General features: G+C 69.1%; 1 protein-coding gene across 6 annotated transcripts in view; it reads right to left on the bottom strand.

Annotated features, from left to right (window-relative positions):
* The window catches only part of AATK (apoptosis associated tyrosine kinase), a 15,837-nt gene extending 6,664 nt beyond the window's left edge, over window positions 1–9,173 (bottom strand). For 2 of the 6 annotated variants that reach the window (XR_006015621.1, XR_006015620.1), the window contains exons 1-10: window positions 6,459–6,592; window positions 5,383–5,524; window positions 4,487–4,566; window positions 4,254–4,372; window positions 3,662–3,749; window positions 3,424–3,557; window positions 2,683–2,767; window positions 1,892–2,031; window positions 1,617–1,766; window positions 3–1,536 (exon numbers count right to left, since the gene is read on the bottom strand). Coding sequence is in view for 4 of the 6 variants with exons in the window: in XM_042025552.1 (XP_041881486.1) it covers window positions 3–1,536; window positions 1,617–1,766; window positions 1,892–2,031; window positions 2,683–2,767; window positions 3,424–3,557; window positions 3,662–3,749; window positions 4,254–4,372; window positions 4,487–4,566; window positions 5,383–5,524; window positions 6,459–6,503 (2,517 nt within the window). In the remaining 2 variants the exon portion in view is untranslated. Of the gene's footprint in view, window positions 1–2; window positions 1,537–1,616; window positions 1,767–1,891; window positions 2,032–2,682; window positions 2,768–3,423; window positions 3,558–3,661; window positions 3,750–4,253; window positions 4,373–4,486; window positions 4,567–5,382; window positions 5,525–6,458; window positions 6,593–9,028; window positions 9,106–9,154 lie in introns of those variants that run through there. The other 4 variants (XM_042025552.1, XM_042025551.1, XM_042025549.1 and 1 more) reach the window with 4 other exon arrangements.
* Window positions 9,174–10,193: the final 1,020 nt, after the last annotated feature.

The following is a 10,193-nucleotide window of genomic DNA, read 5'->3' as shown; positions in this document are numbered from 1 at the left end:
GCCTCCCCCGGCCCCGGCGCGGCGGGGGACAGCGGGCTGCGGGCAGGGCTTCCCGCCGCCGAGCTCTCCTCGGGCCGGGCATCGCGCGGGGCCCCCGGCGCAGGTGTCGGGGCCGCAGCGGGGCCCCAGGGCGCGGCGGGGCTGCCCGCCAGCGTGCCGGGCTGCGCGGGGCCGCAGGGTGATGAGTCACGGCCGTGCCAGGCCTGCCGCCGCGGGGAGGGCGAGCGGCACGGGGAGGAGGAGCCGCCGGCCATTGCGGGGGGCTGATCCTGCCGCGGGCGGAGGAAGTCGTGTCCCGGCGGGGACCCCCCGAGCTGGGGCTGCCCGCGGGGCACTGTGCCCAGCGGCTTGGCCATGAGCCCGCGGAAGGTGATCATGCGGCGGTAGCACCAGCTGTCGCCGGCCGGGGGCTCGCGGGGGCTGCCGCTGCCGATGTTGTTGTTGGAGGAGCTGTTGGAGGCCCAGGGATGGCGCTGAGGCGGGGGGCTGGCACCGGGCGGGTGGGGGGCGCTGGGGGGGCTGTCCTCGCCCAGCTCCAGCGCCACGCAGTCCGGCGGGACCCCGCTCGGGCCCGGTGTCCCCCCGTACCCCGGGGGGCTGTAGGCGCAGTTCCCCGACGGCGAGACGCCCAGCGGGTCGGCAAAGACACCGGGCTGGAAGGCGGGGACGGGCCAGTCCTGGCTGCCCGGCTGGGGGGGCTCCTCCGCCAGCAGATAGCCCTCGGCCCCGTGGCTGGGGGTCGGCTCGTAGCCCCGCGGCTCCTGCCCGGGGCAGGGGTAGGGGTAGTACTCGGCGCACTCCCAGGAGCCCTCGCCCGCGGGCGCGTGGCCCAGCAGCGGCTCCATGCTCAGGGACACGGTGGGGCTGCCGTCCGAGTCGTAGGTGCCGCCGCCGCGGCCGCCCTGGGCTCTCCAGCAGGCCGGGGGGCGCAGGGCCCCGCGCTCGCCCGCCGGGCTGTAGGTGCACATGGCGTAGTCCAGCTCGGCGCTGCCCTCGCCGGGGCCCTCGATGCGGATGTAGTACTCGCTGCCCAGCGAGGGGCTGTGGGCGCCCAGTATGGGCACCACGCCGGGCACCGGCACCCCAGGGCAGCCGGACGCCTTGCACTCGTAGCAGGACGGGGACACCCCCAGGCTGAGCCCTGCCGTCGTGGCCGGGTAATAGAGGTCGTGGTAGCGGGCGGCGCTGCTGGGGCTCAGGGACCCCAGGGGGGCCTGGAAGTGCTCGGTCTTGGTGTGCTCCCACTTGTACTCGAAGTTGAGGCCATGGCTGGTCTCCATGACAGTGAGGATGTCGTCCCCGTCTGAGGGGAACCCGTCGGCTGAGAACTGCTCCAGCAGCGGGAAGGACGAGAGCTCGGGGCCGTGGTGGCTGCCGCTGGCGCTGCCGTTGGGCTTCATGGAATTCCAGCGCTTCTCGAAGTCCTCCTCCGCCTCTGTGGCCCCCTTGGCGCACAGGTAGGACAGCAGCAGGTGCACCTCCTCGGCTGTGGGGCGCTGCTCGGGCTGCAGCCAGCAGAACTGCATCACCTCGTACCTGCCGTGGGGAGCGGCCAGCGTCAGCCCGGCCCCCCGCCCGCGCCGCGGGGCAGGGGAGGGGTGGCTCGGGCTCCTCACCAGCGCTCCGACAGCGACAGCTTCAGCTGGGGCTTGGGCAGCTTCAGCTGCTGCTCCTTGATGGCGTAGGCCAGCACTTGGCGGTCGGAGTAGTGGTCGTAGGGCTGGCTGCCCAGCTCAAACAGCTCCCAGATGGTGACGCCCAGCGACCTGCGGGCACGGCGCCATGCTGGGGGTGCAGGGAGACCCCCACCCCGCCCCCGACCATTGGCCCCAAAACCACCCTGATGCATCCCATGAGGCTGCAGGCCCCTGTGCCCCCCAGAGTTGCTCACCAGACATTGCTGGCCTTGGTCTGGTCCACCACAAGCAGGTTGCCGTGCACCTCATCGATGAGCTCGGGCGCGATCCAGCGCAGCGGCACCCACAGCTGGTCGGCCGTCACGAAGTAGTCGTCCTGCCAAGTGTGCAGGGTCAGTACGAGAAGAGAACGTCAATCCATGGCATCAGGGACCGGCCATGCCGCGGCACCACCCCCCCTGCATCCCCACTCTCCATCACTGCCCCCCATGCCCCTTAGTCCCCCAGATCTGCCCCCAGCCTGTCCTACTCTCCTCCTGGCACACACTGTCCCTTGTTTCCTCCCCTCCTTCCCACCTCTGCCCCTCTGCTGCCGCATCCGAGCCCCTCCAGACCTCCAGTTTGGCAATCCCAGCTCTGCCAGGAGCCATGGGCAAACTGGAGCAGGGCAGAGAGACAAATGGACGGGTGGGCAATGCCAGGCTGTGCTGGCAGCTGCCCCAGGGAGCTATCGCTGGCAGAGGGGCACGTCCAGACCAGCCCAGGAAGTGTCACCCCATTGGGTGGGGGCTGGGGCACTCAAGGGGGAAAAAACCCTCTTTCGTCCTCGAGGGGCACACCGGGTGGCACCAAGGGTCCCTCACAGGGTGGTCTGAACCCCCCTACACCCCAGCAAACGCAGGGGTGCCCCGACACGGCTGGGGAGGAAGGATGTGGGGGTGGGGGTAAAGCTCAGTACAGTCTGTGCCAGGGCGGGTGTACGTGGGGATACTGCGGGGTCCCGACGCGCGGCCCCCAGCCCCCTCCTCCCTCCGACCAGCCTTACTTTGTACTTGCAGTGCGAGAGCCCGTAGTCCCCGATCTTCACAGTGAGGTCGGCGGTCAGGAGGCAGTTTCGCAGGGCCAGGTCACTGCCAAGCAAACCCGGAGCTGTCACGGGCACCGAGAGCTCGGGGGGCACCCGCCGGGGACCCGGCTGGGGCGACCGTGCGGCGGCGGGGCCGTTCCCTGCCCGGCTCCGGGCGTGCCGATAACGCGGCTGCCAGTGCACAGCAGGAATGCCTGCGCGGCCCCAGCTGCGCCGCTGTCCGCCCGTCCATCCGTCACACGCCGAGCCAAGCAGAAGGCGGCTGTTCCCGGGCAACGCGAGCCCTGGCACGGGGCCGGGCTCCCGGGCGGCTGCTCCGGCACGGGGCGGCTCATGCAGCCGGCGCACGGGCGAGACCCCCGCTGCAGCAGGGACCACCGAGGCCGGGCTGCCCTAAGGGAGTCCCTCTCCAGCACAGCTGGGGGCCCCATGTCCCCGTCCCACAACTGGGGCACCCTCGTGGGGACTCACCTGCAGAGCCAGGCTCGGGTGGGGACACTCCGGTGGCCCCCGATGGCAGCGCACCCCCTCCTCAACAAAATCACTGATGCTGGAGTCTCCGTCTGCAACTCACTCAGCACCAGGATATTGTTGGGCAGGAGGAGCAGTGGTGGGGCAGGAACATCGGCACCTTGGGAACCCTCCCATCCAGACCCCGCACTCCTCCCCAGCTCTCCCCGGAGCGCCGGGCCAGCCTACCTGTGGATGTAGTTGTTCCTGTGCAGATGCAGGACACCGCAGGCCACCTCGCACGCCATCCTCTGCAGGGTCAGCAGGTCCGGGGTCATGGCCTCGGCCCCCCGGCAGCTCCGCAGGTACCCCTTCAGGTCACCCTGCGGGCAGTGCCACTGTCACCCTCTGCGGCACTGGGCTGCGGGGGCTCGGCCGTGTCCAGCACCCCCGGGGGCACTGGGGGAACGGGGGCACAGGGACTCACCAGCGGGCAGAACTCCATCACCAGCAGGTACGGGGTGACCTCGGCGCACTGGGCCAGGCACTGCAGCAGGTTGGTGTGCTGGAGGGCTCTGTGTGGGGCACAGCAACGGGGGCGTGTGGGCACCATCGCCCTGCCTGTGCTGGGACTGGGGTGGGAGGGTTGGTGGCAGCACCCTGGGAACCATCGCCCTTCCTGTGCCAGGGGCATGGCACCAGTCCCCCAGGAACCATCGTTCTGCCTGCACCGGGGCTGACACAGGGGCCGCCGGGAGCGGGTACCAGCACGTCCCAGCGCCCAGGATGTGTCACAAAGGGACATTTGTTCAGCTGTGCTGGGGCAGGAGCAGCCCCATGCCTCACCCTTGGCCCAGCTCTGCCCATGACCTCACTGCTGCCCCATGCCACAGCCAGCAGCTCCACACGGCCCCGGTCCTGCCACGATGTAGGGACAGAGCTGTGCTGCCCCAGAGCTCAGGTGGCACCTCCAAGGGGCAGCCACAGCTCTGCTCAGCAGCTGAAGGTGGCACGGAGTGGATGTGCCCCCATCCCACAGGATCCCCTCTCCCAGCACTGTGGAGTGACCCCAGAGGTACCTGTAGGGCTGCGCTTCCTCCAGGAACTGCATCTGGTCCTGCACGCTGGCACTCGCCTTCAGCTCCTTCACCACCACCTGGGTGCTGCTGATGCCCGAGTTCACCTCCCCCAGGAACACCTGGGACGAGGGACAGGCTCGTCCCTCTATCCACACCCCGAGCCCCCCTGGCACAGCCGGGGCCCCGCGTCCCACCGGGGTGGGGTGTCCGGGGGTCCCTGGCCCTGGGCTCACCTTGCCGAACCAGCCATGCCCGATCTCCTTCAGGTAGAGCAGGCTCTGCCGCCCCAGGTCCGCCGACTTGAGGAGCTGCACTGTAACAGAGCCCATCCAGCTGCCCGCATGTCCCCCTGCCCCCCGCCACACATCCCCCTGCCCACCTGCCTATGTTCCCCACCAGTCCCAGCCGAGCCCAGCTGTCCTCACCGTGCCACCTGGTGCCAGGCCCTCTGCCGCCCCAGGATGCTCCAGAGCATCCATCCCCAGGAATCTTGCATCCCAGGCATCCTCTTCTCCATGCATCCTCCCACGAGCAGGGGACGTGGGGTATCAGTGTCCCCAAATGGGATGGCAGCAGAGCTGGCTCCCTGCCCCTTCTCCTCCGCAGGATGTGCAGAGCCGAGCCCGGCACAGTGCTGGCATTTAGCCCCTTCCCAGCCCCCCCGGCACAGTCCAGCCCCTCTGGAGCCCGTGCCAAGGGCAGGCAGCAATGGGGCCATTGTTGGTCCTCTCTGCCCTCCCCACTGTGGTCATTCTTTGGGCAGGGAGTGACAAGGGGACGGAGGGGGCACAACCAGGCACCCCCCACATTCCTCTCCCACTCACAGGCTTGTTTACACGGGACCGGGACTGGTGGATGTCACCGCTGAGGGTGCCCGTGTCCTGTCCCACCCCGGCGCTGCTCCCCTAGGCTGGGACACACACGTGCCTGGGGACAGGGACAAGGGACCCCTGCACAGGGGAACCCTGCAGCACTTCCCAGGGATCTCGGCTGCCTGTCCTTTGCCAGGGCTCTGCTGGAGCTGTCCCTCCACAGCAGGGGAGACCCAGCATCCCCACCTCACCCCGTGCCCCGTGATGAGAGACCCCCAATGGCGGCACACAGGGGCCCTGCCCCCACCCTGGCTTACCTGAGCGCCCCGGCTGCTTGGCCATGGGCAGGGACACCTTGGTGAGGGGCAGGACATAGACCTCGGGGCCATGCTGGGGGGCCGGCGAGCCCTGGGCCGACAGCTCTGTCACGTAGTCGTCCCCCTCAGCGTTCTCAAACTCCTGGTTCAGGGGTGCAGGGGGTGACACACCGAGCAGAGACAACTGACCCCATGGGTTCCCCGCTGCTGGCAGTGCCCCGCACACCCCTCTGCCCCGATGGGCTCATGGGGGCCCCGAAATCCCACCCGCCCTACAAAGCACCCTGCCCCCACAGGGGAAGGCACCCGCTCCCCACCACCCATCCCGTTACCTGTCTGTACCACCCCGGCAGCCCCCGGCTCCCAAAAGCCGCCCGGGCGAGCAGGTAGGCGACGGTGAACATCTCGCCCTGCCAAGCTGTGCCTCATGGCGCTGCCGCCACCCCCAGCACCGCACCGTGTGCCATGTGCCACCGCGTGCCATGCGCCGCGTCCTGCCGGACACCGGCCGGGCCGCGCACCCCTAAATACCCACTGCGGGGGCACCAGGGGTCACTGTCCCCCCCGGCACGGCGAGGTGCTCCAGCGGTGTGGGACGTTACACAACACCCGGCGTGTCCCCCCCAGCCTGACCCCCTCCCGCCGCGGGCGCCACAAGCCTCCACAAAAATCTCAGCAATTAGGGAAAAAGCGTTTTCTCGGCACATTCTGTGCCTGTGAGGTCAGGGTGCCTCCCACCCTCGGGGGCGTGCGGGTGGGACCGGGCCCTTAACCATGGCGTGGCCTGGCCCGGCACGGAGCCGCGAGCACGGATGGGTCAGGATACGACCCCCAGTGATCCTGAACGCCACAGATCCCTGCTCTGAGGAGCTGGCATCCAGGATACAACCCCCAGTGTGCTGAGCCCCGCAGCCCCCGGCAGGCAGTGAGGGGCTGAACCCCTCCCTCCAAGCACTGCTGTCCTGAGCCGGGACATCCTGCCCCGGGAACCTCCGGACACCTCCATCCCTTGACAGGTCCCTGGGAAGAACCCCCCGCCCTGGCCTGGAGGACCCACCCCCAGCCCCTCAGCTCACCTTGAAGCCAATGTCCCCCTTCTTGCAGCACAGACAGGCCAACATGAGGAAGATGAAGGTGAAGAGCCCCGAGAAGGAAACGGCCACAACGGCCAGCGAGGAGGACCAGGAGAGCTCGCTAAGGGGGGTGCCGTCTGTGGGGACACGAGGTGGTCAGGGCAGGGGGCTGGGGGCACCTGGGAGGGGTCAGGCTGTGCCAGGGGGTCCTGCCTCGGTGGGGGTCCTGGGATGTGGGGGCACACCAGGGCTCACAGAGGCTTTGGCAGGGAGCACTCGGTGCGGGCGGGGGTCCCAGTGTCTGTGTGCCCCCCTCAGTGAGGAGCCCAGGAGGGACCCCCCCAGAGCCCAGGCAGGACCTGCATGGGGGGTGCATGGTCCCCATGGATGCAGGGGGGCAATGACACCCCGTGGAGAGGGGCTGTACCAGCTCAAGGGTCCCAGGCACCCCCACCCAGCTGAGCACCAGCCCTTGGGTTTGCCCCCCAGTGGGTTTGGCCACGGCATGGTGGCATCCCAAGGCTGGTGGGACACTGCACCTGTGGGAGCTGGAAAGACAAGAATTTGGTCCCATGAGCCCCACACTGGGCCACTGGGCATGGGGAAGGGACATGGCTGCTCTGGCTGGGCACTGCATCCTCTGGGTACCAGCACACCCCAAATCCCAGCACCTGCCACCCACTCCAGCTGTGCGGTGTCCCGTGGGGCGGCAGGGCACACGGTGGCCATGGTGGCAATGGTGGTGGCCGCGTCGCAGCTGCCCATCCCCAGCAGGCCCCGCTGCCAGCTGCAGCTGCCACATTACTATTCCGCCCGGAGCCTGCCCAAACAACCGGCGCCGTTGTGGTGGGAGCAGCCAGAAGGTCGTGGCTCTGCCAGCAGAGCCGGTCACCGGAGACCCCCACAGCCCCGCGGTGCCCGGCTGGGACAGGTGCCCTGTGCTCAACCGTGACCCGGGCACAGACCCCCACAGGGGCTGTGGTCCCTCCCTGGGTCACCAAGCCGGTGCCGAGCCCCTCGGGGATGCTCGTGGCGCACACGTGGCTCCAGCACGTGGACCACGGAGCATCCCTGTCCCTGTGCCCTGGCCATGCTGCCCTGCTGCAGAGCTCCACCACGGGCTCCCGTGTGTCCTTGAGACCAGCACCTGAAGGGCACCGGGGGCTGGGGAAGGTTCTGCTGCCCTGGGGGGCACTGGCAGCACCCGCTGCTCCCAGGCACTGCCCGGTACCACACGGAGTGGGCACAGAGCACCCCGGCTCCCGGCACAGCGGGGAGTGGCCCACGGCCCCACAGCCCAGCTGTGCCAGGGAGCAGGGAAGGAGCTCCAGAGCCATCTTCTGAGGCTCAGGATGCAAAGCCGAACCTGGGAGGAGCGGGGGGCGGCGTGCCCCCCCTTCCAGCTGGTTTCCATGGTGAACACACTTTGTACCGCCAACGTCACCATTTTCCCTGGATAGTGGGACAGCAAAAGAGAAAATGACTCACTGAAAAGAGCCTTTGAACGGCAACGGGGAGCAGAGCACGGGGACAGGAGCCTGTCCGAGGGGACCGTCAGCTGAGCTGCCCCTCAGCTCGGGAACTGGAGGTTCCCAAAGAAGACAACGGGCCAGTGAGAGCCAGCTGCTCCTGCCTCTGTTTCCCCACCTGCACAACCAGTGACCCGGGAGCCATGACCAGCAGCACCACTGCCATGACCCACTGGCACCTTCCCTCTCTGTACCCACAACAACAGCGTTGGGTGCAGTGATGGGAAGTGTGGCATCATCTCAGACGCCAAATTATCCCAAAACCAGGTCAGATGCACCTGCAGCAGCGGCTGCTGGAGCACTGGAGTGCAGGGAGCACCAGGACACAAGGGGCACCAGGGCACAGGGCTGGCTGAGTGCAGCCTGAAGTACCTCAGGACTCTCAAGAGAAACCACGGCCCCCAGCACATCCTGCCCTCCATTCCCAGGCTCTACCTCCCGCTCTCCCAGCAGGAGCAAGGTCCCCTGGCACCGAAGCCATTCCCTCCCCTGGCTTTCCTCACCACAGGAGTCAGGCTGAGAACGGCCAGCTCGGTGCATCCCCCAGCACTGCTGCATCACTCGCAGCCCCCGCCACCCAGCGCCACCCAGCACCCAGCGACCCCGGCTGTGGCTGGGACCACCCGCCCTCCCCCGGCCAGCCCAGCGGGAGGGGACTGCGGGGGGGCGGTGGCGATGGGGCTGGGGGCAGCAGACAGGCCGCAGCTCCAGGGGCACCCGCACCAGCCTCACACCCAGCCCTGGCAGCCGGGAGCAGAAGGGCGACGGAGGAAGAGGGGGGATGCCGGATGCAGCGGGGTGCAGTGGGGTGCAATGGGGTGTAATGGGATGCAGCGGGGTGCAGTGGGATGCAGTGGGGTGTAATGGGATGCAGTGGCGTGCAGTGGGGTGCAGCGGGGTGCAATGGGGTGTAATGGGATGCAGTGGAGTGCAGCGGGGTGCAATGGGGTGCAGCGGTCGCCCTCCCACCCCACGGCAGCCGCCGCGCACCCGCAGCCGGCGCGGCCCCGCCCGCGCTGCCCCCCCCGCCTGTTGCTCGCCCACCCAGCGCAGGTCGCGGCCCCACCGCCGGCTCCGAGCAGGGACGGGGAAAGGCCGGAGTGTCCCGGTGCGGTGCCGGTCCTGCTCCGCCCGGAGCGTGCCCGTCCCTCCCCGCCTGTGCTGACTCACGTCCCCGGGGTGGCCGCGGCCGCCGGGCCGGCCATGGCCCCGCTGCCTCCGGCCGCCGGCGGGGCGATGCTGCGGCCGCCCGGCGATCCCGGCGATCCCGGCGGAGCCCGCCCGGCCGGCGGCGGCTGACGTGTGCGGAAGGGCCGAGCCGGGGCTCCCGCAGAGCCGGCGGCAGCTCGGGGCTCCCTGCCCGGGCGAGGCCACGGGCACAGGCACTGCCCCAGCTCCGGGGCACAGGGCACGGCACACCCGGACCCCGCTCCCACCGCGCCCCTCGCTGCAGGACCTGCCGCAAGACAGCCCGTGCCTCAGTTTCCCCACAGGTGATTCCCAGCTGCCCTGGGAGGGCTCGCAGGGTCATCCAGGAGGAGAGGGATGCTCTGGAGCCTTGGGAGCATGGTCCATACATCCCCCCTGCCCTCTCGCCGCCCACCGCGGACTCCAGGCTGGAAACATGTCAGATCCTGCTGGGAGAGGTTGGATTTGGGCAGGGAGAAGGGCAGGATATGGGCAGGGAACAATGCAAGATCGGGGCAGGGAATGGGCAGGATTCAGGCAGGATTGGGGCAGGGAAAGGGCAGGATTTGAACAGGGAGCAGGGCAAGATTGGGGCAGGATTGGGATGGGATTTGGGCAGCATCAACCATTCATGTCCCTCGGCCCCTCTGGCCACAGGCTGCTCACTCCCAGCCCCATCCGCTCTCCCGGTGCAGGCACGGCCCTGGCATCATGTTAATCCCTGTGTCCATGGGCAGCTTCCAGGGAAGCAATTTCACAGCCCACAGGACGCGCGCTCTGCTCACCCACACGCGCCCAGGCGGCACAAAACCCCCCGCTGCCATTTGCCGTGTGAGCGCAGGCTGGGCCTGGGGGCTGCGCAGCTCCGGGGAAACTGAGGCACCAGCAAGAACCAGGATGGCCCCACTGAGCTGCGCCCCTGAGCCCGGATCCCCCTGCCACGAAAGCAGCCACGGAGCAGGGTGGGGGCCGGCAGTACCCACTGGTGCCAGCCAGGAGCTGGCACAGAGCCGGTACCCAC

The sequence above is a fragment of the Corvus kubaryi genome, unplaced genomic scaffold (assembly GCF_017639235.1).
Source record: "Corvus kubaryi isolate FWS band 111438036 unplaced genomic scaffold, C.kubaryi_AGA036_p1.0 37272, whole genome shotgun sequence".
Lineage (NCBI taxonomy): Eukaryota > Metazoa > Chordata > Aves > Passeriformes > Corvidae > Corvus > Corvus kubaryi.
The sequence above is the reverse complement of the archived record's forward strand: the minus strand, read 5'-3'. Positions and strand labels throughout refer to the sequence as shown.